Raw genomic sequence first — 26705 nt, forward strand, 5'->3', positions numbered from 1 at the left:
GAGGAGTCCCAAGCCGGACTTGGATTTCTTAGTATTGAGTGCTATTCTGATACCTACTAGGAGCTGCTATCTTGCTCCCTTCCCATTGTTCTGCTGATCGGCTGCTGGGGGTGAGGGGGGGATATCACTCCAACTTGCAGCGCAGCAGTAAAGTGTGCCTGAGTCTGAGCTTTCAGAAGGAGCCAGCACTACACATTAGAACTGCTTTCAGCTAACCTATTGTTTCTCCTACTCCCATGTAACTGGAGGAGTCCCAAGCCGGACTTGGATTTCTTAGTATTGAGTGCTATTCTGATACCTACTGGGAGCTGCTATCTTGCTCCCTTCCCATTGTTCTGCTGATCGGCTGCTGGGGGTGAGGGGGGGATATCACTCCAACTTGCAGCGCAGCAGTAAAGTGTGCCTGAGTCTGAACTTTCAGAAGGAGCCAGCGCTACACATTAGAACTGCTTTCAGCTAACCTATTGTTTCTCCTACTCCTATGTAACTGGAGGAGTCCCAAGCCGGACTTGGATTTCTTACTATTGAGTGCTATTCTGATACCTACTGGGAGCTGCTATCTTGCTCCCTTCCCATTGTTCTGCTGATCGGCTGCTGGGGGTGAGGGGGGGGATATCGCTCCAACTTGCAGGGCAACAGTAAAGTGTGCCTGAAGTTTATCAGAGCACAGGTCACATGGCTGTGGCACCCTGGGAAATTAAGAATATGGCTAGCCCCATGGGAAAAACAGATTACAATGCAGGATTCTGCTGGAGAAGCTCTATTAACTGATGGGTTTTGAAAAAAGCGTGTTTTCTCATGACAGTATTGCTTTAATACTGATCAGGCTGTAGGGCTGTGACTAAACAATAGGCCAATAAGCTGCCAGCAGGGTCTAGGATAGCAGTTCTTATGGCCCACCTTTACACTATGGAATGGACATGTGTTCATGGGCATTTCCTGGCTTTGGGGGGCAAGAAATGTATTTTCTGGATTGCCATTAAACCTCTGACTATTTTTAGCTGCTTGTAAATCACAACTGTGCCAGTTGGGCCCCAGGGTACAGATGGCAGTTTTACCCCTGACCGCAGGGCTACAGATGGTCTCTCTCCCCAAAACATTTGCCTGCCCTTAGGCCTAAAAGCCTTCCCTTGGCTAATTCTGCACAGGGCTCTGGCTCAGGAAGAAATAATGCTATCCTTTTCACATCCATTACATTTTCACCTCCCGGTCCCCTCCTCATAGCAGGGGTTGGTGCGGAGAAGATGAGAAGAGAGTCATATTTTATTCACACCGTGCTTCATACACTCTCATGCGCATTTCTGACACTATTAGAACAAGGCATCCTAATTTTGTCTCTATTTACCATGTACCTCGCACCGCGGCACTTTCTGTCTAGCAGAGTTAGGCACGGCTCAGCGCCTCCGCAGTTTATTCACATCTACATTTTGCCAGTCCTAGGAGAAGGGTAAAACAGGGTCACCAAACTCCAGCAATGCCCCATATACTTTGCAGTTTAACTTCCTTCACAATCAGCATTTAAGATAGGAAATGGGATTCTTTAGATGTGGTTGAAATACATTAATTGCACTTATAGAGCCACCATACCTTCATGTTTTACTTTCTCTTTCTGTTTCTTTAATAAAAAAAATATAAGGGGGAACTGTACAATCTGTATGAACTGTAACCCCCCCCCCCAGCTTATATGAAGGTGTTACTGACTCACCATGCTGTTTCTGACTTACCTTGGATGCCATTGTCCAGTTTTCCCTGCCCAAAGCCATTCTTCTCTCCTCCCACAGTCCTCCTTTTGTGTTATAATTCAATTCCAAGTTGTTATTAGTGGGTGTGACCTAGGGGCAAGATTGCATTTGACGTTGCAAATGGAACCTGGGTCTGGCTGAAAACAGATACAAATTAGAAGGATCAGTAACAACCCCTAGGATAACATATAGCCTGTAACCTGAAATACCATTAAATTCTATTAGCATTGGTACTATCCTCTATTAAGGACATTTCAGCAAGAACAGCCACAATGTGTTCTGAAAGTCTTAAAGACAGATCCTATAAAACACATTTTATTAATAGTAGGGGCAATCTGCCCGACCATGAACCTTCCAATCCACATGAAATCTTGCCCACTTTCTGCTAAAAATAATACCACAATGCATTTAGTGCCCTGGTCCAGCTGCCCCATTCCTCTCAACAACCCCTGGTGAGTCTTGATGAAAATGGTTGCAAGTAACATGAGTAGATTGTACTATGTGGCAATTAGCCTACATTTCTACTGAGAATATTGAGATATTCAGCGCTGGCCATTCTGCCCTTGGTCACTTAGCCCTGCCCATCAATCCATCTCTTTTGAAGAACAACAATATCTCTGACACCTCAGCTCCATGCATAGTTACTGGCTCTCTGAGGGTATCAGCTTAGAAACACATTGTTTATGTGCAGGACTTACAGGCAGGCCTTGAAAGGTGCTCATACGTGGCCCAATCTGCTAGTTTGGCGAGGTCGCCAAATGAGAGGATCATTTCGTAATATGCCCACCTATGGTGGGCGATATTGGGCTAATTTGATCGTTTGGCCCTAGGGCCAGACAGTGGGTATATGGGCCATTGGACCAGGGACTATATCAACACGTTGATACGGTCCCCCCATCCGATGGGAGCATCAAACCTGCCTGATCAAGATCTGGCCAATTTTAGGCTCGTTGGAGGTGCCCATACACGCCGAATTGGCCTGATGGACCAATTCGGCAAACCTGCCAATCTTGATCGATTTTTCCATCGGATTGGGGACCGTATCGCCCGTTGATGCAGCCTTGGTCCAATGGCCCATATACCCGCCGTCTGAAATCAGCCAGATCTCAATGGGGCAGGTTTGATTTTTCAGTCTGATCAGGGACCACATGGGCTTGTTGATGCGGCCCCTGAACTGACGGCGCCTATAACTGCTCTGGGGCCAAACAACCAAATTAGGGAGAAGGTCCGCTAATTTGGCCATCTTAAGACACAATAGTTTCATAATATTATAATATAGCATAAATTTAGGATGAACTGTAATATTAAGTTTGGAGTTTTAGGGTTTATTTACTATACTGCCACTATGTGCCAATATAGTTGCTAATTGCCATGGTGTTTACCCATTTCGCAGTGTATTTCCCAGAATTCCAAAGTGATTTCAGGTGCCCACTAAGTGGCATACACCTCAGCCTGTGTGCGATTTACCGGGGGGGGGGAGGGCACTGACAAATAGTCTGACCTCAGAAAAAGGAGTTTGAGAAAACTTTTTAGGTTGCTAGTTAAACACCCTGGCACCCAATGCAATGAAACAATAAGGTCAGGGTGTCGTTTTAGCTTTTGGGACAAATATTTCCTTCATTTATGAATTTTTTTAATATATATATTTTTATATGAAATCTAATGCCCTAGGCCCATATTTAACCTTTGTGTTAACCTTCAGTATGATGTTGAGAGTAATATTCTGAGACAGTTTACAATTGGTCTTCATTTTTTGTGTTTTTTTAATTATTTTACTTTTTGTTCGGCAACTCTCCAGTTTGGAATTTTAGGTGATATCTGGTTTCTAGGGTTCGTTACGTTAGCAACCAGGGTGTGGTTTGAATGATAGAATAGGAGAGGACCTGCCTAGAAAAATAAGTAATAAAAATTAAGAATGCCATTAGAATTGTGGCCTCACGGAGCAATAGTTTTATGGGAGCCAGGGTCAGTGACCCCCATATGAAAGTTGGAAAGAGTTAGAAGAAGGCAAATAATTCAAAAACTATAAAATAAAATAATCAAAACCAATATAAAAGTTGTTTATAATTGGCCATTCATTAATATACTAAAAGTAAACTTAAAGGTGAACCACCCCTTTAAAGAGAAAGTTGGATCAGTATTTTTCCCCTCCTATCTCAAGATGGACAATAAACATACAAACAAAAGTCCTGGGCTCCCGGGAACCCCGGTTACTGGGGCCTAGGGTTGCCACCTGGCTAGTATTGCAAGACCCCAATGTTATCAACAGGGAAGAGAGATAAATATATAGGAAGGCCGGGGTAACCCTATTTCATCTATTTATCTAATTAGGGTTGACACTTTAACATTAAAAATGATGCTTGATCCCATTGCCAATAATGGGGAAGAAAGATAGATATATAGGAAGGCTGACTTTTTCAAGAAAAGCTGGCAGTGGCAACCTGACTGGGGCCCAATGATGTCTGGAATACCAAGTCGCAGGCATAAATGACTGGCAGATTCTGACTTAAAAGAGAACTAAACCCTAAACATGAATGTGGCTTAAAATGTTACTGTATATTTTATATACTGAACTTACTGCACCAGCCTAAAGTTTCAGCATGGCAATAGCAGCAAAGATCCGAGGCTTCAAACTTGTCACAGGAGCTCCCCCATCTTGGAAAGTGTCTGTGACACTGCACATGCTCAGTGGGCTCTGGGCAGCTGTGGGGAAGCTGAGCATAGGGGTTAGAAAATGAGGCTGGCCTATCACATAAACCGATGCTACAGGGCTGATTATTTCATTTTGATGATAACTGCACTGGTTTTAGAGCTGCCAAATAGCCAATCACAGCCCTTATTTTGCACCCCCTGAAACATTTTTCATGCTTGTGTTCCTCTCCAACTTTCTTCACATTTGAACGTGGCTCATGGGTAAAACATGTTGGGGATCACTGCGCTAATGGGCACAAAATCCTTTCTTTCACTTCCATACCTCACAAACCTACCCAAGATGCTTAGCGGGACACATTCTCTCATGGCTAATCTCTATATTTGCCTCTCAGAGTGACACATAAGCAGCAAGCCCAGTGGCCCCTAATCACTGTCACACATAGGGATATTTTATCTTTATCAATCTCACATTAATATCACATTACAGTCACAGAGCTTATATCCCTCACTCCTGCCCAAGAACTTACTCTATATATTTAGTCCATTCCTGAGGCAAATATTTTTACTATAGAACCCTTAGATACCCCAGTATAGGAAATAGTAAGCAGCTGTGCCTCTTTATAGACAGAGCAAAACATTCCCGAAGACTGTCTGTAGCGCTACTGTTTGCCCAAATCTAAAATGGCTACCGCTCCTTCCGCATGTCTCTATGGTTACGCGCAGTAGACCGTCCCCAGTTTGCCTTATCGCCGCAAACCGGAAGTATGTGTACTTTCCACTCTATGGTTTCCGTGTGACGCTCCCGCTCTATGGTTAGGTGTCCAGCTGCCTTGCTGGAGGGAGAGGCTGGGAGCAGGGACAGGAACTTGTGAGAGAGGGAAAGTGCAAGGGCCGGGAGTACTGCGGAACGGGAGGGAGGGACGGACGAGTCAGGGCAGGGGCTGCAGGTTGAGGTGAATTAGCTGGGAAATAAGTGCAGGAGCTGGTGGGAGTGAGGGGGTAGTAGCAGGGTCTGCTGAGAGTAAAGGGGTAGTAGCAGGGTCTGCTGAGAGTAAAGGGGTAGTAGCAGGGTCTGCTGAGTGTAAAGGGGTAGTAGCAGGGTCTGCTGAGAGTAAAGGGGTAGTAGCAGGGTCTGCTGTGTGTAAAGGGGTAGTAGCAGGGTCTGCTGAGTGTAAAGGGGTAGTAGCAGGGTCTGCTGAGTGTAAAGGGGTAGTAGCAGGGTCTGCTGTGTGTAAAGGGGTAGTAGCAGGGTCTGCTGTGTGTAGTTGCTAGGGCAGTGCAGGGGTAGTGACTGTAGGCCTGAGTGGGTAGTAGGGATTTCAGGTGGGGTAGCAGGAAGGGAAAGCAGGGGGTATTGAGGGGGATAGGCCTGTGACTGGTGCAGGGGTGAGTGGGCAGCTACAGGGGCAAACAAAGCCTTATTGCCTGTGGAACATTAGTGCAGGGTGAGAGATAGGAGGTGAGGAGACTGGGGGGGAGACTAAGGGCTCAGTAGATGCTGCTGCATGGGAGTATTAATGTGAGAATAAGTTAGTGTAAGGCTGAAAGCTCTTGTTTAGCTCTGAGAGGGGAGTGTGGGTGCCTCATTGGGGTGTGTAGGGTGGGGGCATCACATTGGGTCTGATACACAGACTGACGTTGGCCGGAGACCCCCGTGCTTTGGCGGCTGAGTATCTGGAGAGGGTGCCGGGCACAGCAGCGCCAGGATGTGGTTCATCTATATACTCAGCTGGCTCTCCTTGTTTGTTCAGGTGGCCTTTGTCACTCTGGCGATTGGTGAGTTTCCCTTCAAGCACTTGTTTATATGGAATGAATTTAGTATCTGTGTAACTACTGCTTGTCCCAGCCAGCGCCGGCCTGCTCTGGTATTGTCATTGCTTTCTTGAAACAGGAGAAACAGCCTCTCTCACTTCTACATCCTCTTCCATCCCTGGCAAGGCAAAGTTTAACCACAGTCAGGGCTTGTTGTAATTAAAGGCGACCTGTCGCCCAGACATAAGCTATACAGTTAACATCAAATTTGCAAATTAAACATGAAACCCAACTTCTTATTTTATGAAAACATCCACACCTGTTATAAAGGTATTTAAAAATCTCTGCCGTCAGTCATCTATTGCCTGCTCCCCCCCCTTATACCTTAGGCAAAGAGGTGGGGCCGGCAGTTTCACTTTACATTCTGCACTTTCTAGATGTCACTGCCTCCCTCACATTCCCCATCTCTACTAACTGGAAGATGCAAAGCTTGTCTTAATAACAATGTTTACAATATAGCCCCTGTCTGCTTTCTATCATTGTGAAGGAGACAAGATTCATATAGTTTTAATAGTATAAATAAAATTTATTTTGCGTGACAAGCACAATAGAAAAGAATTTGGAATTATTTTTAAGGGTGACAAGTCCCCATTATGGGTTTTTTTCCAGCCCTGCTGCTCACTTGTTTTTATCTCAATAATCTCCCAAAGTGCCTATAACCCATCATATAGGGTAATCTCTGTTATCAGTTGAATAGTAAGTCCAAAGACTGGACTGGCCATCTTTATTTTCATACTAAATGAGGTTTTTGTTGTGAGCAGTGTAAAGAGGAATGCAGTGTATAATCAGTTTGGTCCCTATTGGGTTTTGAAGGTTTAATGAAACCAATATACTGCCAGTATTAGATTCTGAGTCATTGGCAGGGCTCATATAATAAAGGTATCCATACCTTTAGATCCCTTGGACCGATTCGGCATCTTATTGGCCCGTGTAGAGGCAACAACAACTGGCCTGCCCGACCGATATCTGGCCTGAAATCGAGCAAATATCGACCGGGCAGGTTAAAAAATTCAGTCGTATCGGGCACCGCGTCGGCTGGTTGATGCAGTCCCCGAACGACAGAGCCCATTACAGTCATTATAATTCAATCGTTTGGCCCCAGGGACAAAGATCCACCTGCCTGGTGAGGTTGCCAAGAGAGCGGATCTTCTCCCGATATCCCTTCCTACAGGTGGACGATATAGGGGAATAACGACTGTAATGGGCACTGTCGATATCGGCAGCTACAATCGGCCTGTGTATGGCCACCTTTAGTCACATAGCAATTTTATCCCAATCTTTTTATTTTCTTTCTTGAGTTGTCTGTCCCAGCTAAAGGGTAAGGAGCAGAGTCCACAGGCTGCATTAACACCTTTTAATCTCTCAGCTTATAGATACTCACACTGAGAGACACGTCAACATCAGCTATAACTTACTATTAAGAATAGGGATAAGAGCCAACCCATTGCCCCATAACCTTGTAGAAATTCAGACTATTACACTAGAGGCAGAGGATGGTCCCATAGTATTGCTTCCCCTGTTTATTCTTCCCCTTTCCTGGAGAACAGGGCACTTACTGCCTGGATCAGCACACAGTTCCCCAGTACAATGTTTCTTGGAGTTAATAGCATTTCTTATTGACACTAATGAGGATTACACTACAAAGCCCTCTGGAAACAGAAGCAGCAAAGCTAGCATAGGTAAGGGTGACACATGGAGCTAATAGTAGCAGCTACGTATCACAGCTACTAAAGTAGACAATGCTGATCATTTACTGAGAATCTCTCTACATGTGTTTTAGCAGAGGCAGTTCTCAGTATTGCCTATGGCAGGGGATTTTCTGTAGTCTAGTAGCTGTGAAAAAGTAGCTGCTACTAGTAGCTCAGTGTATCTTCACCCTACAAAAAAATAAAATAAAAATGTTTATTTGTTGTCTTCTGAATAGATAGTACCTGGGGGTTATAAATATCCACTTGCCAGGTTGGCATAAGAGAGGATCCTTGATTTGTTCAGACACTCTATATTCAGATCAACCTGATTTGGTTCATCTCTAAAGTAGATAAACACTAAAGCATAGATATATATGCAGAATAGATATTCCAATGCAATGCAAGAATGTAAAGGACCTAATAAAGAAGGAAAGAGTTAATCACTGCAGGGTAGAGTCCTGCACGGAATTTTTGAAACCTGGACCCAGGGTTATGGGAGATAGCTCTTAGAACAAGTTGATCCAGGGACCGGTCTGATTGCCATCTTGGAGTCAGGGAGTCCCCCTTTTTTGCCCCTTTGAAATTAGGGGAAGACACAACAGAGCTAATTAGTAGCAGCTACTTGTCACAGCTACTAAACGCCAGAAAATCCCGTACCATAGACAGTACTGAGAATTGCCTCTTCTAAAACACACGTAGAGACAATTATCAGTAAATAATCAGAATTGTCTGTTTTAGTAGCCACGACAAGTAGATGCTACTAGTAGCTCTGTGTGTCTTCAGATGGGGTTTTTTGCCTTCCTCTTGATCAACTAGCAGTTAGGCACTTTGTAGTTTGCACATAGAAACATATATAAAGTGGGAACAAACATATACAGCAGCCAGGCAGAGACAATATGCAATTCCCTTTGTTTTAAAGTGTTTTCCATTTTATGGACTTGAACAGAATATCTTGCTGAGGTTTCTTGGCTAATTGCCACCTATTATATATAATAAAATATTAAATGACAAGTAAACAATATGATATTTTCCCAGCATTCCCACAGGTATGCCCTGTAGTGTTTTTATACAATTTAGCACCTCACTGAATGTGCATAGTTCTCTTTATGGAACATCTGGAAAGCAGGTTGGATGAAGGAGCCATTTTGATAGAACTCTGCAGTGACCCAGGGAGAGGAATGTTGCCCAATTCCTTTTATAACAGGGATTTTTAAAAGAATTTAAATTGTACAACATACAGCAGCCCACAGTTTTTATCTAAATGTTACCGTGTCTGTAATGCAGGTAGGAGTTGTGCCAAGAGAAAGTGGCAAGATTTACCTTTGGACCAATCAGGGCGCATGGGGCAAAGTTCTTGCTCATAGGAGCTGGTATTCGTTAAAAATAAGGGAGGTTTTATGTCTGGTTAGTTGCCTTGGGCTGATTATAGTGTCATGTTACTGCATGGAGACTCGGTGTGCAGGGGTGAAAGGAACATGCAGTTACTGCCATTACATGTATGTAATGCTCCGCTTGTCATGTGACCATGTATGCCCAATCTGCACAGCAAAACCCACCAGAGTCCGTCTGGGCATATGACAGTCCATCGTTCCATTCCCTAACAAAAATCCGATCATGTCTGTAGTGTATTGTGAGAGTTGTAGTTCAGCCTCGGCTGACTGGTTGTTCTTTGCTCTGCTTTATGGGTTAAAATGTGATTAAACTTTTTTTCCCCTTCCAGCTGCTGGGCTGTACTACTTGGCAGAGCTGATAGAGGAATACACAGTAGCCACCAGCCGTATAATAAAGTACATGATATGGGTAAGTTTGATTGTATCCTGAAATACTGCATTCCCTTGTTATCATTCATGGACCAGTGTTAAGGTGGCCAAGGTTTGCTCGTTTGGCAAGGCCCATCTTGGGTGGGTAATATTGGGCTAATGCTATCGTTTGGCCCTAGGGCCAAGGACAATGCTGGCACCAGCTGGAGAGATATCACTGAAACCTGTCTTTGTAGTTTGCCTTTAGTTCTGGTTCAACCCAAAGTGCCAAGAAAACTAAAGCTCATAGCTAAATATTATTATTATTATGTCTTGCAGTTTTCTACAGGGGTGCTCATCTGCCTCTATTTGTTTGAGAAATTCCCAACCATTATGATTGGAGTCGGGCTTTTCACTAATGTAGTGTACTTTGGGCTGCTGCAAACGTTTCCTTTCATAATGCTGACATCCCCCAACTTCATATTATCCTGCGGTAAGTATCACTACAGTTATACAGGGAACTCTGAGTATCACTCATGTATTATAAGGGATAATGTACCCCCTACTGTAAATGATAAGGATATTAGCAGTCACTGAGGGGTTCTGTGCCCATATAAAGGCACAAGGCTGCAGGCTGAGTTATACAGGGAACTCTGAGTATCACTCATGTATTATAAGGGATAATGTACCCCCTACTGTAAATGATAAGGATATTAGCAGTCACTGAGGGGTTCTGTGCCCATATAAAGGCACAAGGCTGCAGGCTGAGTTATACAGGGAACTCTGAGTATCACTCATGTATTATAAGGGATAATGTACCCCCTACTGTAAATGATAAGGATATTAGAAGTCTGTTACTGGACTAAAGCTCCATTGGGAGAAACAGGAGAGCCGTGTCTCCAGCCTGATAGCTATAAAGGGAACGCTGGGGCTTTGCTCATCTCAGAAGGCTGCACTGTCAGTTTAGGGTTACTATTATTACAGGTTACACCTCAGTGAATTTAAGGCAGGTCTAATCCACGCCACAAATGTACCAATATTTCTTAGTAATGTAACCAAGGCATTTGCATCTCACAGCTAAACCCATTATGTCTCCTGACAGTTCTCGTGGTGCTGAATCACTACTTGGCTTTTCAATACTTCGCTGAGGAATATTATCCATTCTCAGAGGTAGGTAATTACAGCAAATGCAAGGCGTCGGGCATAAAATTACTCATTCCTCCAAGGGCTTCCACTAAACCAGCCCTGGGATTGTATTGTTACTATCTGCAGTGCTGTAACCTGGAAATACACCAACAGTGGTGTTAGTTAGACAGTAAAGAAGTAAGATAAGGAAAAGTACTAGGATTAGAAAAGTGTGACAGAAGGATGTTTGGGGTAATCTTTTGGGATAGAGACTGAATGATGGCTATTATAGGCAGTGGTTAGTATGATATGGCCATACAAGCAAAGGTATTGCCTGACATTTGGCACAGTTAAGTAGGTTTGCTTATAGCGATACCATAATTTCCCCTAAATTTGCTCATAGCCTGTACAGAGAGATACCATAAAACTATGGCAGCATAGGGATTCCCCGGTACAAAGCACAATTCAGCAGGAACAGCCCCCTAAGTTTGCTCATAGCCTGTACAGAGAGATACCATAAAACTATGGCAGCATAGGGATTCCCCAGTACTAAGCACAATTCAGCAGGAACAGCCCCCTAAGTTTGCTCATAGCCTGTACAGAGAGATACCATAAAACTATAACACATAGGGATTCCCCTGTACTAAGCACAATTCAGCAGGAACAGCCCCCTAAGTTTGCTCATAGCCTGTACAGAGAGATACCATAAAACTATGGCAGCATAGGGATTCCCCTGTACTAAGCACAATTCAGCAGGAACAGCCCCCTAAGTTTGCTCATAGCCTGTACAGAGAGATACCATAAAACTATGGCAGCATAGGGATTCCCCTGTACTAAGCACAATTCAGCAGGAACAGCCACCTAAGTTTGCTCATAGCCTGTACAGAGAGATACCATAAAACTATGGCAGCATTGGGATTCCCCTGTACTAAGCACAATTCAGCAGGAACAGCCCCCTAAGTTTGCTCATAGCCTGTACAGAGAGATACCATAAAACTATGGCACATAGGGATTCCCCTGTACTAAGCACAGTTCAGCAAGAATTGTAAGCGGATAGTAGCTTTTAAAAATAAATCCATGTTTCTTTATGCATAACCTTTAGTGTGTATTTATTGTGTATTAAAGGGTACTTAGGTAATCTCTCCACATTATTTCAATTATCCTGGACAGGGCGCTTAAAGCTCAGGAATGGATTTATTTTTAATCTGTTAAGGACACTGATTGACACCACTAGAGCTTGTTTTTATTCCCTGGTCAAGCTGGGCTTGTTCCACATTAGCATCTCTTACACCAGGTCATAATGGCTTCGCTATGGGGCACTGACAGATATCTGGGATTGATGGTCCCAATATCAGTTTTCCAGAGGGCACAAAGAGCAGTGTTTAATATTATGTTATGCATTATAGCTTTCTGATAGTTCTTAAAATACTGTGAGCAAAAGTTGGGCTCTTCCTGATACTGCTTTGCCTGCCCTTTTTTGCCATTGGTCAGCTGTCTGTGAACCCAGGTCCCCTTCTGGCATTTTGTAAAGACATTATCACACTACATTTTGGGGGGCATGTAAAGAAGGTTTTATTTGATTTTTGCCAAGCAAGCAGATCTTCTCCCGATATCCCCACCTACGGGTGGGCGATATCAGGTGAATTTAGGCTAATTCAGTCGTTTGGCCCTGGGCCGGTAACAGGCACAGTCGGTTCGGGGGCCGCATCAATGAGCCCATACGGTCCCCGATCTGACTAAATTTTTTAACCTGCCCGAACAATATCTGCCCGATTTAAGGCAGGCCTTTCGTTTGTGCCTCTACACGGGCCGATAAGCTGCCGAATCGGTCTAAGGGACCGATATCTGCAGCTACAATCGGCCCATGTATGGCCACCTTAAATCAGAAAACAATGATAAAGATCATTTTACTACTTCTTGCCTAAGTGCTTCTCTGCTTGTTCTTTTTCAGGTCCTGGCTTATTTCACCTTCTGTCTGTGGCTCATCCCATTTTCCTTCTTTGTTTCCTTGTCCGCTGGAGAGAACGTTCTGCCCTCCACAATTCAGCAAGGTGGTAAGTCTTGGTGCCAGTGCTTTTCATTAGCACCTCATCCCCCCAGCAGACTGGGAAAAAAAACACCTCCAATCAAGTTCAGATACACAGATAAACAGAGGAATGTTCTCTGCCACCCTTATACTGTACTCAGGGAAATAATATGGCAGCTCCCACTTGTATACCTTAATATACAGAGAAGGAATGCTCCCATCCTAGCTATCCCCACTGGCCTGTGTGTTCCTTTTTGCCACTGCTTACATAATATTTGCCTTCTCTTTTCCACAGATGATGTTGTGTCCAACTATTTTACCAAGGGCAAGAGAGGAAAGCGCTCAGGAATCCTAGTTATCTTCTCTTTCATCAAGGAGGCCATCTTGCCGAGCCGGCAGAAGATCTACTGAGCCTAATAAATCCTGTGACAACTGACTGTGCTGAATCACTTTAAATGGCAGCAAAAACAAGATGGAACCCGGGTTTGCACAGAGCAGAAAGCTGTTGCCCAAAGGGCAACACGAGATCGACAGACGTATTTCTGGATAGGTTACCGGGATAGGTTTCTCCAGCTGTGATTGGATGGACTGCATTCTCCAGCTCTGATTGGATATCCAGTCACTGACTTGTCCCTCTGATAATTTTAAAGCAACCAGTGTGCGCTACCATGTTAACTCGCAGGACTTAACCTTGTATAAACATCGAACAGTTGAACGTTCTACCAATAGGAAATACAAAATAAAATGTCAGCAGTAGCCTTTCATACTAAAAGCGAAATAAACCCCAAGTTCTGCATTAATTTTATCACAGCTGATGTAGTGCCAATAGAGAAGTCTATATTTTCATGACTGTGTATGGCAGATTGGCTTGTAAATCCTCCAGCTGTGCACAGATTACAGATACATGGTATTATCAGGGCTCTCCTTGGGGGGGTTGGATGCTGCCAATAATTGTGCTCTAGCCCTATTAAATACATTTTTTCTTATACTCTTGTATAATATATATATGTAAATGCTCATGTGTTCCTATATGGAAAAAGATAACATTACTGTTCAACTTGGCACTGGTATTTTGTGTTAAGGGAAGAAGCAGAAGCCATATCCTAATAGTGATGTCTAATAATCTTGTACCTAGCTTCTTTTAAGGGGAACTAAAGCCTAAAAAAAGAATATGGCTAGAAATGCTTTATTTTATATACTGAACTTACTGTAGCAGCCCAGAAGTTCAGCAGCCCTATAACATCAATGATACAATAAGCCGTTAAAGTTGTCTGTAAAAGCTCCCCATCTTGGATCGTTACGTCATGTCTTGTGTGTCATTGGCTCTGCACTTTCTCAGGTTGCTCTGAGCTGCTATTGAGCTAAGCTTAGGGGTCATTATCCAAACATTAGCAGAAGGTAAAGCTATATCTGCTGTAGACGCTCATTCTAAAGGGCTATTAATTCTAATGCATAATGTGCCGGTTTCTATGCTTCAGTTAAATGTGAATCAGAATTAATTACTAATAAGCCTTGTAATGTGAATTTTAATAGATATATATATAGATATATATATATATAGATATATATATATAGAGAAGATGGGGAGCTATTGGGGCATTTTCAGAGGCACAGATCTTTCTTGCTAAAGGGCTTAGGGCTAAAACAAAAGGTGTAAAGTGTCTAGACTTATACTTTGTTGAGTCTTTGTTCTCCTTTTAGGGTGAAGACACACAGAGCTACTTAATAGCAGCTACTTAACGTCACGGCTACTAAACGCCAGATAATCCCCTGCCATAGACAATACTGAGAATTACCTCTGCTGAAACACACGTAGAGATGATTCTCAGTAAATGATCAGCATTGTCTATTTTAGTAGCTGCTACTAGTAGCTCCGTGTGTCTTGGCCCTAATATAAGAGTTTGGTTGTATGAACTGTGTCCATTCTTTTCATCCTTATTAAATAACATCATTGCCCAATTTTGCACCCTACCAATAAATGCCATTGGTTGCACCCCTTACTTTACCCTCCCCTTCCCGTAATTTACTTGGGTTTTCACGTTGGCATCAGACCCCTCCTATATCTGACACTGACTATACCCCTAAGCATCCTGCCTGCTTAATCAATTAAGGCACGGAGCTTCTAAATACCATCCTTGTAAGGCAGTGATTTGGGTTGCCTGGATACAGTGACAGCGTTCAGACTTCAGATGAGATGCAGCTTTTTAGGCAGCAGTTAGAATATAGTGCAATTTTGCCTGTATTTTTTTTTTTATTTCTCCTGCAATGTTGAAGTTGAACAAAATGGGGCATATATAGCTGAAGCTTTGGGGGTGCAAGGCCAGCTCAGGAGGAAGCAAATCAGCCTTCATATCAGATGCATAACATTCATGCCTTTGCAGTCTCTATAGCAATTCTTCTTTGTTATGTTCTTTAAAGCAATACTGACATGGGAAAAGATATTTTTTTTCCCCAAAACCCAGCAGTTAATAGAGCTTCTCCAGCAGAATCCTGCATTGTAATCTGTTTTTAACATGGGGCTAGCCATATTCTTCATTTCCCAGGGTGCCACAGCCATGTGACCTGTGCTCTGAGAAACTTCAGTCTCACTTTACTGCTGCGCTGCAAGTCGGAGTGATATCCTCACCCCCAGCAGCCAATCAGCAGAACAATGGGAAGGGAGCAAGATAGCAGCTCCCAGTAGGTATCAGAATAGCACTCAATAGTAAGAAATCCAAGTCCGGCTTGGGACTCCTCCAGTTACATGGGAGTAGGAGAAACAATAGGTTAGCTGAAAGCAGTTCTAATGTGTAGCGCTGGCTGAAAGCTCAGACTCAGGCACAATTCATTGAGATGGTGCCTACACACCAATATTACAGCTACAAATACATTTGTTGGTTCAAGAATAAAAGGTTAAATGGCAGAGGGAATTATTTGCTGTGTAACAGTGTCATTTAGAAATAAACGGTATCCCATAAAAATCATGACAGTATTCCTTTTAAAAAAGTAATAAGAAGCAGTTCAGATGACAAATGTTAAACTTGTATCAATTTTACTTCAAGATTTATACAGTATATATCTCCAGGAGCTTACCAACAGGGGCAGGGCAGGGTCTAGGTTAAATTAACTAGGGGTTTCCTGTACATGCATTTTATTAAGTCTGTGATAAAGAAATCACTTGGGTGTCCCAGAATCCCATTCTGCGTCCCCAGTGTAGGGGCAGATTAAATCAATATCCACCTTGCCCAAAAAGTTCCTGAAAAGTTCTTATTTTGCCAAATGATTTATTTTGGGAAGTTTAGTGTTTGGGAGCACTGGATGTACTTACCTGTCTCCTATATACTTACAGCAACTGTGTTGCAGCTGACACTGGGTGTAATGTAAAACCTACCACTTATAACCTTGCAGCCCAGACACTGTACAGGATACCCTTCATTTCCCATTATATGTAAATAATGATCCCCCAATTCTGTATATAAGGCCCAATTATCCTTGTTATAGATTTGCTTTCCTTTACATGGGTTTCCTTTTTCGTTTTTTCCTGCCTGGTGCCCTTTTGCCCTCATCTTAATGCAGTTTACACTTGAGGGTATGTGTATAGGTCACACAAGCTTAAAAGCTATACTGTCACCAGTGGCATTCCAGATCGGCACCAACAGCAGGAAATCAATAGCAGGTAGAGCTGGGAGAGAGCCACTATCCTGTCTCCCTGATGCATTGTGCAGTGACACCGGGCAAATGTAAGTGCAAGTGATGGCTGACATCAGGATGGGGAGCTGCCAGCGAGATTTAATGTGGGATCTTGTCAATAATGTGAAAATTGCTCAGCTTGTGCCTACTATTAATGTTGGCAGGTCTCGCTCTCTGACATTTCCTTCTGGCCGTTCAAATTAAAAAGAGGCTTTTTTTTTTTCTTTCCTGATGCTGAAATATTGATAGTTTAAATGCCAGTGGCTTGTCATCAGAGCGAGAAATGATCAGGGGGTTAAATGGAAGGCAGAGGTCAAGATATGGTTATGGTGGGACAGACTCTTCCATCTAAAACCGACCTTTAATTGGCTGAGCTCTTTACTCATAACAAGGTTACAGATATATAGAAACATTGGGGTAACAGTCACCCCGCTATAGTTCCAGGGGTACCCAGGGCACAAATAAGCACTCACCCCAAATCCCCCCCTAACTGGCCTTCAGGCTGGGCCCCCTTAGCTCATAACAAGGTTACAGATATATAGAAACATTGGGGTAACAGTCACCATGCTATAGTTCCAGGGGTACCCAGGGCACAAATAAGCACTCACCCCAAATCCCCCCCTAACTGGCCTTCAGGCTGGGTCCCCTTAGCCCATAACAAGGTTACAGATATATAGAAACATTGGGGTAACAGTCACCCTGCTATAGTTCCAGGGGTACCCAGGGCACAAATAAGCACTCACCCCAAATCCCCCCCTAACTGGCCTTCAGGCTGGGCCCCCTTAGCCCATAACAAGGTTACAGATATATAGAAACATTGGGGTAACAGTCACCCCGCTATAGTTCCAGGGGTACCCAGGGCACAAATAAGCACTCACCCCAAATCCCCCCTAACTGGCCTTCAGGCTGGGCCCCTTAGCCCATAACAAGGTTACAGATATATAGAAACATTGGGGTAACAGTCACCCCGCTATAGTTCCAGGGGTACCCAGGGCACAATAAGCACTCACCCCAAATCCCCCCCTAACTGGCCTTCAGGCTGGGCCCCCTTAGCCCATAACAAGGTTACAGATATATAGAAACATTGGGGTAACAGTCACCCCGCTATAGTTCCAGGGGTACCCAGGGCACAAATAAGCACTCACCCCAAATCCCCCCTAACTGGCCTTCAGGCTGGGCCCCCTTAGCCCATAACAAGGTTACAGATATATAGAAACATTGGGGTAACAGTCACCCTGCTATAGTTCCAGGGGTACCCAGGGCACAAATAAGCACTCACCCCAAATCCCCCCCTAACTGGCCTTCAGGCTGGGCCCCCTTAGCCCATAACAAGGTTACAGATATATAGAAACATTGGGGTAACAGTCACCCTGCTATAGTTCCAGGGGTACCCAGGGCACAAATAAGCACTCACCCCAAATCTCCCCCTAACTGGCCTTCAGGCTGGGCCCCCTTAGCCCATAACAAGGTTACAGATATATAGAAACATTGGGGTAACAGTCACCCCGCTATAGTTCCAGGGGTACCCAGGGCACAAATAAGCACTCACCCCAAATCCCCCCCTAACTGGCCTTCAGGCTGGGCCCCCTTAGCCCATAACAAGGTTACAGATATATAGAAACATTGGGGTAACAGTCACCCCGCTATAGTTCCAGGGGCACCCAGGGCACAAATAAGCCCTCACATAGTCCCTTCCTGTTTCGTGTTGTTCCTTCTCTGAATACTCTTCCCTGGTTGCCTAGTAACCGTATTAGGGCTGGGCAGCTCACTCTGTAAACTCTTTGTCCCTCTGGTATTTTGTCCTCCCCATAGCTTTCCCTTCAGCTATAACAGAACTTTCCTGTCACAGCCAACTGGTCTCTTTTAACCCCTGACTGGAACGTGTGACGGTCACCTCTGCCTGGGACCTGCACTCATCACTATGTCTCATTCTCTGAGGTAAACTTGTGGGGCAGCCCTTGGCTCAGGGTTGCCAGATTGGCGATTATTCCACAAAATTGGGCTACTAATTTAAAGTCCTGGTGGGTTTCAAAAGTACAAACCTGCCAAGGTACAGTTTTGGGTTATTTTTTGGGGCCTTGGCAGGTTTGTAGTTTGGAAACTAGCCAAAGTTTTTTCCCCCTAGTGTGCCTGTTCCACTGTATGCTGGGTAATGTAGTTTGTATCTAACAATTAGCCTACAGCTAGGATTAATATAAAACTACAATACCCAGCATGCAATTGGACAGTATAGACAGAGGCTCCGTTTTGTATTCCCTTTTGCTCTTTCCCTGTATTTTGGTTATAACTTGTAATTATTGGCTGGCATGTCGGTCTGAGTTATGTTAATTCTTTTTTGTGACGTTTTTAATAAAAACAAATAAAAAAAACCCTGTATGTTCTACCCCCTGCTCCCTGCTCTATAGGGTATGTGATTGTATTGTTACTTTCTACTGGGATGTGGGGCAGTTCTACCCCCTGCTCCCTGCTCTATAGGGTATGTGATTGTACTGTTACTTTCTACTGGGATGTGGGGCAGTTCTACCCCCTGCTCCCTGCTCTATAGGGTATGTGATTGTACCGTTACTTTCTACTGGGATGTGGGGCAGTTCTACCCCCTGCTCCCTGCTCTATAGGGTATGTGATTGTACCGTTACTTTCTACTGGGATGTGGGGCAGTTCTACCCCCTGCTCTATAGGGTATGTGATTGTACTGTTACTTTCTACTGGGATGTGAGGCAGTTCTACCCCCTGCTCCCTGCTCTATAGGGTATGTGATTGTACCGTTACTTTCTACTGGGATGTGGGGCAGTTCTACCCCCTGCTCTATAGGGTATGTGATTGTACTGTTACTTTCTACTGGGATGTGAGGCAGTTCTACCCCCTGCTCCCTGCTCTATAGGGTATGTGATTGTACCGTTACTTTCTACTGGGATGTGGGGGCAGTTCTACCCCCTGCTCCCTGCTCTATAGGGTATGTGATTGTACTGTTACTTTCTACTGGGATGTGGGGCAGTTCTACCCCCTGCTCCCTGCTCTATAGGGTATGTGATTGTACCGTTACTTTCTACTGGGATGTGGGGCAGTTCTACCCCCTGCTCCCTGCTCTATAGGGTATGTGATTGTACTGTTACTTTCTACTGGGATGTGGGGCAGTTCTACCCCCTGCTCCCTGCTCTATAGGGTATGTGATTGTACTGTTACTTTCTACTGGGATGTGGGGCAGTTCTACCCCCTGCTCCCTGCTCTATAGGGTATGTGATTGTACCGTTACTTTCTACTGGGATGTGGGGCAGTTCTACCCCCTGCTCCCTGCTCTATAGGGTATGTGATTGTACCGTTACTTTCTACTGGGGTGTGGGGCAGTTCTACCCCCTGCTCTATAGGGTATGTGACTGTACTGTTACTTTCTACTGGGATGTGGGGCAGTTCTACCCCCTGCTCCCTGCTCTATAGGGTATGTGATTGTACTGTTACTTTCTACTGGGATGTGGGGCAGTTCTACCCCCTGCTCTATAGGGTATGTGATTGTACTGTTACTTTCTACTGGGATGTGGGGCAGTTCTACCCCCTGCTCCCTGCTCTATAGGGTATGTGATTGTACTGTTACTGTCTACTGGGATGTGGGGCAGTTCTACCCCCTGCTCCCTGCTCTATAGGGTATGTGATTGTACCGTTACTTTCTACTGGGATGTGGGGCAGTTCTACCCCCTGCTCCCTGCTCTATAGGGTATGTGATTGTACTGTTACTTTCTACTGGGATGTGGGGCAGTTCTACCCCCTGCTCCATAGGGTATGTGACTGTACTGTTACTTTCTACTGGGATGTGGGGCAGTTCTACTCCCTGCTCTATAGGGTATGTGATTGTATTGTTACTTTCTACTGGGATGTGGGGCAGTTCTACCCCCTGCTCCCTGCTCTATAGGGTATGTGATTGTACTGTTACTTTCTACTGGGATGTGGGGCAGTTCTACCCCCTGCTCTATAGGGTATGTGATTGTACCGTTACTTTCTACTGGGATGTGGGGCAGTTCTACCCCCTGCTCCCTGCTCTATATGGTATGTGATTGTACTGTTACTTTCTACTGGGATGTGGGGCAGTTCTACCCCCTGCTCCCTGCTCTATAGGGAATGTGATTGTACTGTTACTTTCTACTGGGATGTGGGGCAGTTCTACCCCCTGCTCTATAGGGTATGTGATTGTACTGTTACTTTCTACTGGGATGTGGGGCAGTTCTACCCCCTGCTCCCTGCTCTATAGGGTATGTGATTGTACTGTTACTTTCTACTGGGATGTGGGGCAGTTCTACCCCCTGCTCTATAGGGTATGTGATTGTACTGTTACTTTCTACTGGGATGTGGGGCAGTTCTACCCCCTGCTCCCTGCTCTATAGGGTATGTGATTGTACTGTTACTTTCTACTGGGATGTGGGGCAGTTCTACCCCCTGCTCCCTGCTCTATAGGGTATGTGATTGTACTGTTACTTTCTACTGGGATGTGGGGCAGTTCTGCAGTTGGTCCTTTAGCTATAACTCTCAGGATATCTTGGGGCTGCTGAGAGTTGTAGTTCAACGCACCCATATGTATATCATGTCTGGGGTTAATGCAACATTCTGAATCCATTTCTGTAGTGACTTCCCAGCTAGACTGGGCACAGAGGGCAGGGAATTATCAGCCTTCCCAGCAACTGGGTAGTGCTTATACGCTTTAAAATATATATAAAATATATAAAATATAAAATAAATACTTTTATTTTTTTTGCATTTTTTTCATTGCACATATTGGGCTATTTTTGGGCTACTTTCAAAGTGGCTTTTGGCTAGTTTTTGGGCTCGTTTTAGAAGTGACTTAGTTTGGAAAAATAAATCTGGCAACCCTGCCTTGGCTATTAGCTCAGAGACTGCAGCCGTTATGGCACATATCAATAGAGGGGGCAGTTCTATACGGATACATTCTGGTTATAGGGCTAAAGGTTGTACTGTATTCCCCCACTGTAAATCAGAATCACTGCTGAGTTATAAGAGTTGAGTTTTTGTAATGTTTTGGGGTAACATGGTTTTAAGGTTACATTTGTGGCATGTCCCTGTGTTTATGTTATAAATGGCACATTTAGACTTCAGAATATTCTGATTATAAGGGCTATACTTTAGAGTCTACGCAATGGCACATTCACTGTTCTACAGATTAAATAGAGATATTGTACCCCCTACTGTAATTTATAAGGCTACAAAAGTTGCCAAGGGGACTCTACAACTACTGAGAGAATTACAGCTCAGGGAGTAATGTTGCATATTTGTGTTTATAATTCAGCTTTAGTGCTACGGGTAGGGTAGCCCCCGGGCTAGTACCCTACTGGGCTAGCTGGTACAACACCTGCCAGGGCCAGGGCTGGTATTACAAATTTACTGTTAAAGTACTTGTGTCTGTCACTTTAAGTATATATACTATACATACTATAAGCAAAACTATACCTTTTTAAAAATATGACTTTTTGACTCAAATTAATAGATTATGGAAAAGATATTGAGTAAATTACCTATTTTTCTAGCTGTGGAACATAGGTGTATATTCCTAATTTAACAAAGATTTACTGCTGGCTCCACTTTAGCATCCAGGCACAGAACTCTGCTTCAAGCAATGGGATTCTAACGAGAGACCAGCTATCAGCTGCCGCCCTTGGGAATGACGACTGGCTGCAAGTCAGCCTAAAAGCAGCAAATTCGGAAGTAAAAGTGGACCGACACGTGAGTTCTATAAGCCCAAATGGGGAATTCATTAAAGTCATTTGTGGTCCATTTTGAGAACATTTTCAAACAAGGTTGGTGGGACTCTACATTTCTCTTTCCAAGTACAGTAATGTAATAGAACTCTTGAGAGGGAGACGGCCATATTGTTACTGTTATGCTGCAATATCCACTGCCATTCATTATGCTTGCTTGAGGCCCTATCTAAAAAAACAACGTTTGATAGCCACAAAGACATCATTGATGGCCACTGTGATGGGGAAACCCCATGTCAAGATAAAAGCTTGTTAAAGGAACAGTAACACCAAAAAATGAAAGAGCTTTAAAGTAATAAAAATATAATGCACTGTTGCCCTGCACTGGTAAAACTGGTGTGTTTGCTACAGTAACACTACTATAATTTATATAATAAGCTGCTGTGTAGCCACGGCAGCCATTCAAGCTGGAAAAAAGGAGAAAAGGCACAGGTTACATAGCAGATAACAGATAAGCTCTGTAGAGTACAATAGTGTTTTATCTGGTATCTGCTATGTGCCTGTGCCTTTTCTCCTTTGAATGGCTGCCTCCATGGCTACATAGCAACTTATTTATATAAATTAAGTAGACTTTCTGAAGTAAACACACAACTTTTACCAGTGCAGGACAGCAGCACATTATATTTTAATTACTTTTATACACTTTCATTTTTTGGTGTTACTGTTCCTTTAAACATGAGATACATTACCAGTCCTTGTTGTTTTTTACAGGGGTTTACAGCTCTGCATTTGGCAGCGCTTTATGGTAGGCTATCATGTATGAAGCTGTTAGTTGAAAAGTATAAGATGAGCGTTGACTTGGCCAATCATTATGGGTTGACACCTCTCCATTTGGCCTTGGACATGAAGACTGGACCTCGGGCGCTTGAGTGTGTGCAGTATTTATTGGAACGTGGAGCCAAGGTCAATGTGTGAGTGCTGCTTTTTGTTTTTATTATTATTAGGGTCAACTAGCAATGGGGGTTATAGAGCCCCCATTATAAAAATAGGCATAATAATTCAATCCTTTCCCTAATTCTGTGAGACCGAACCCAAGATGTAAGTTTGTTGTATGTAGGCAAACCAAGAGTGGCCTGACGCCCTTACACCAAGCAGCCAAGGAAGGACGGCAGGATTGTATCACGTTACTAGTGGAAGCTGGAGCAGATGTTCACGCTAAGGATTCCCAAGGCCAAACACCTTTTGATTTGTGCAAAATATGGTCCCATAAGGCTTGTGCTAGGTAAGTAGATTTTATTATGGAGTCAACTCTCAACCCATAAAAAGCCCATTCTAATGCAGATAAATGAGTGTTTGAATTGGGAAACTGGCAGCAAACGCAAAGAACCAACAGGGTGGTGTAGAGATTTGTAATGAGATAAAGTGGCTTTAAAAGAGACATTGTAACTAAAGCTGCCCATACACAGTAAGATTTGCTCGTTTGTGAGGTTGCCAAAATAGCAAATCCTTCCCCCGATATGCCCACCTTGGGTATCGTGCTAATGCGATTACAATGAAGGGGATAGGAAAAGTTGGAGTGAGGACCGCATCAATAAGCGGATGTGGCCCCCAATCCGACAAAAAATCAAGCCTGTCTGATCAACATCTGGCCAATGTTTGGCCAGATATCAGTCAGGGAGGCCTGTCGGAGGGTCCCATACAGAGGGGCAGATAAGCTGCAGAGTCAGTGTTAATGACCCGAATCAGCATCTGAAATCTGACCATGTATTGTTACCTTGACAGACAGTGTATGCCTGTTCTCATTGATATTTGATCAGGAACTAGGGGTAGGCAGAAGAGGCACCTACCTAGGTTGCATTACTGGGGAGGAGGGAACCAGGCAGGTACCTCTCCTATCTACCCCTGGTCCACGCTCCCTTGCCCCCTGCCGTCTCTTGTACAGTGATATCACTGCGCATTTACATGCATATTCGCTCTCGCGTGGATGCAGGGAGGGTGTGGAAGACGCAGGGGAGAGGTGGCAAGCCGGGTTGCCTAGGGTGCCTGGTCGGCTTGGCCTGCCCCTGCTCAAGATGTCTGTGTGTAGTGAACCTTATACTGAACGAAACTGTAACCAACAGTATTAGAGCGTTCACAGGAAGCAGACCAAGCTGTAGCCAATCAAAGCATGAGAACAATCACACTATATGCATAGGTCATAACATATTAGAAGACAATCAGAGCTTGAGAACCTATGATTTAAGAACTAATACAAGACGGTGCACTGCCTAGTGATGTGTGCATTGATATATATTCTATATATCTATAATATATCTGCCTATACCTAGGTTCCTCCGTTACAAAATGTGGGAGAAACAAAAGCATGACCTTTCTCATGAAATGAAGAAAATGGAGAAACTCAAAAAAGATATTATTGCCTCCGAGAAAGAAACCCTCTCCAGAATAAAGGTAACACTATTGCTAGGCTATGTGTTAGAGACACAAACGTTTGTCATTGACCTGGCCTATCCTTTCTTCATTCTGTCAACGGGTGGCTGGGTGCAGTATCTACGTAACTATGCTATGATATTTCTTGTTAGAGGATCATATATATCATATAAAGGAGAACCTGAGGGAGTCAGTGGACAATGGAATTGAACAAAAGTTTTTGTGTTTTATTGCAGAAAGACCATGAAGTCATTCAGCATTTGCATTTTTGCGAATGGCTTGATAAGAAGGGCTTACCAGAGAAGTTAAAAGAATCAGCTCGTAGCCAGACTCAAACCTCCTCAAAATCAAGCGGCTATAGGAAGGGCTCTGGTGAACAGTGTAACAAATCATTATCTTCAAAAACTCCTAAAAGAGCTGTCCTACCATCGGCACGTTCCCATAAATGGAAAGATCACTCCAATTCACAGCACTCTGTTACAAAAGAAAACCAGTCACATGGGAAGAAGGAATTAAAAAGATGGAATTCAAGTGTCAAGCCTTCCAGGCCACCAATCACAGAGATCTCAAGAGATTTCCAAGATTTGCAGAGCGCTCATTCCGAGGAATTCTCCAGTGAGGATTTAGGTTCCTATGTGCTCCTTAGTAAAGATGAACGTGGACTTCCACGAATTAATACAATCAGTGGGAAGGAGGTTTCTCCTGTCCCTAATTTGCCATTTGAGATGATAGAAAGGAGCCTCTTTCCTGGTTCTGTACCACACCAGAGGTTACTCTCCCCAAAAAACTTCACCGCCAACCATATTTTGGATGTTCCCAGGAAGCAGCTACCTTCTAATGCTCAACGGCCGAAGTCAGAAATTTCTTACCATTTGCAACAAAAGGTTGATCCCAATTACTTAAAGTTAACCAACAATTTTCTGTCTCTTTAACAAAAACTAGGTTCTTAAATTTCATGCCATGCCCCTTAGCAGCTCTCTGGTAATTGTCTCTGCCGGGGGGCAACCAAACTCTAGTTGTGGCACAGGAAAACAATTTCCATATATATCTCAGGTTCCATATATAAAACTGAGCAAAGTGGAACAACATGGTGTAGGAGTGTTGTAAAATAGATGCATGCTTGGTTCCCATTGATTTGAATGCACATTGGCAAGTCTAGTACAAAGACAACATATCAATTCTTGAAACTGAACTTTTTTTTTTTTTTTTAAATATCTGCTAATTTTTTATTTAAAGCTAGAAACACATTTCCCAAAAGTTGAGACTGGGCAACAATGGACTGGAGAAGATGCTTAATGTTATAAACAGCAGATCCCATAGAGGCTGGGTCTCCCAAATAAAGATGGGGAGGGGTAACTGAGAAACACTGCACATATAAATATTGCAACAATTTAACAATACCATTGCTCAATATAAAATTGCAAGAAACTTGGGAATTTCATCACATACAGTACATAATATCACTGAAAGAGGAAAAGAATCCAGAGAAATCTCAAGGGACTAGGCCAAATGCCAATATTGGATGCCAGTGATCTTCAAGGCCTTAGGCAGCACTGCATTAAAAACAAACCCAATGACATGAAAATAAGTGCATGGGCTTAGTTATACTTCCCAAACTGCTGTCCAGGAAGACAGTTTGCAAGTTACAATCATAAAAAGAAAAAGACATAAACATGATCCAGAAACACCGCCGTCTTCTCTGGGCCCAAGCTCATTTAAGATGGCCTTAGGTAAAGTGGAAAACTGTCCTGTGGTCTGACCAATTAAAATTTGAAATTCTTTTTGGAAATCATGGATGCCACCTCCTCTGGGCTAAAAGGGAAAAGGACCATCCCGTTCGTTGTCAGTGCACCTTGAGGGTATGGGAGTGCATTAGTTCACATGGTATGGGGAGCTGGCACATCCGTGAGGGTATGGGGGTGCATTAGTGCACATGGCATGGGGAGCTGGCACATCCGTGAGGGTATGGGGGTGCATTAGTGCACATGGCACGGGGAGCTGGCACATCCATGAGGGTATGGGGGTGCATTAGTGCACATGGCACGGGGAGCTGGCACATCCGTGAGGGTATGGGGGTGCATTAGTGCACATGGCATGGGGAGCTGGCACATCCGTGAGGGTATGGG

General features: G+C 43.9%; 2 protein-coding genes and 1 long non-coding RNA gene across 3 annotated transcripts; 2 read left to right on the forward strand and 1 right to left on the reverse strand.

The window, feature by feature from the left end:
* Positions 1-781: 781 nt before the first annotated feature.
* LOC116408422 lies at positions 782-5095 on the reverse strand. Its single transcript, XR_004220913.1, has 3 exons — positions 4979-5095; positions 1725-1879; positions 782-1436 (listed from the first exon to the last, which is right to left on the reverse strand). It is a non-coding gene; the product is annotated as an uncharacterized LOC116408422 (long non-coding RNA).
* A 689-nt stretch (positions 5096-5784) lies between these two features.
* tex261 (testis expressed 261) lies at positions 5785-13772 on the forward strand. The gene is made up of 6 exons (NM_001113851.1): positions 5785-6170; positions 9615-9694; positions 9973-10126; positions 10736-10803; positions 12710-12812; positions 13080-13772. The coding sequence occupies exons 1-6, from the start codon at positions 6101-6103 to the stop codon at positions 13193-13195; spliced, it is 591 nt and encodes a 196-aa protein (NP_001107323.1). The 5' UTR covers positions 5785-6100; the 3' UTR covers positions 13196-13772.
* Positions 13773-18080: 4308 nt separating this feature from the next.
* Positions 18081-26368, forward strand: ankrd53 (ankyrin repeat domain 53). Its single transcript, XM_004916428.4, has 6 exons — positions 18081-18391; positions 22042-22177; positions 22924-23123; positions 23270-23434; positions 24480-24600; positions 24816-26368. Exons 1-6 carry the CDS (start codon positions 18375-18377, stop codon positions 25509-25511), a joined length of 1335 nt encoding a protein of 444 aa, XP_004916485.1. The 5' UTR covers positions 18081-18374; the 3' UTR covers positions 25512-26368.
* The last annotated feature ends 337 nt before the right edge of the window (positions 26369-26705 follow it).

The sequence above is a fragment of the Xenopus tropicalis genome, chromosome 1 (assembly GCF_000004195.4).
Source record: "Xenopus tropicalis strain Nigerian chromosome 1, UCB_Xtro_10.0, whole genome shotgun sequence".
NCBI classification, from domain to species: domain Eukaryota; kingdom Metazoa; phylum Chordata; class Amphibia; order Anura; family Pipidae; genus Xenopus; species Xenopus tropicalis.

Coding starts and splice junctions, on each gene's coding strand:
- ankrd53 (XM_004916428.4), top strand. Junction 23,435..24,479: donor TCCCATAAGGCTTGTGCTAG/GTAAGTAGATTT, acceptor GCCTATACCTAG/GTTCCTCCGTTACAAAATGT. Junction 24,601..24,815: donor AAACCCTCTCCAGAATAAAG/GTAACACTATTG, acceptor GTTTTATTGCAG/AAAGACCATGAAGTCATTCA.
- tex261 (NM_001113851.1), top strand. CDS start 6,101: ATGTGGTTCATCTATATACTCAGCTGGCTCTCCTTGTTTGTTCAGGTG. Junction 6,171..9,614: donor CTTTGTCACTCTGGCGATTG/GTGAGTTTCCCT, acceptor TTCCCCTTCCAG/CTGCTGGGCTGTACTACTTG. Junction 10,127..10,735: donor CAACTTCATATTATCCTGCG/GTAAGTATCACT, acceptor GTCTCCTGACAG/TTCTCGTGGTGCTGAATCAC.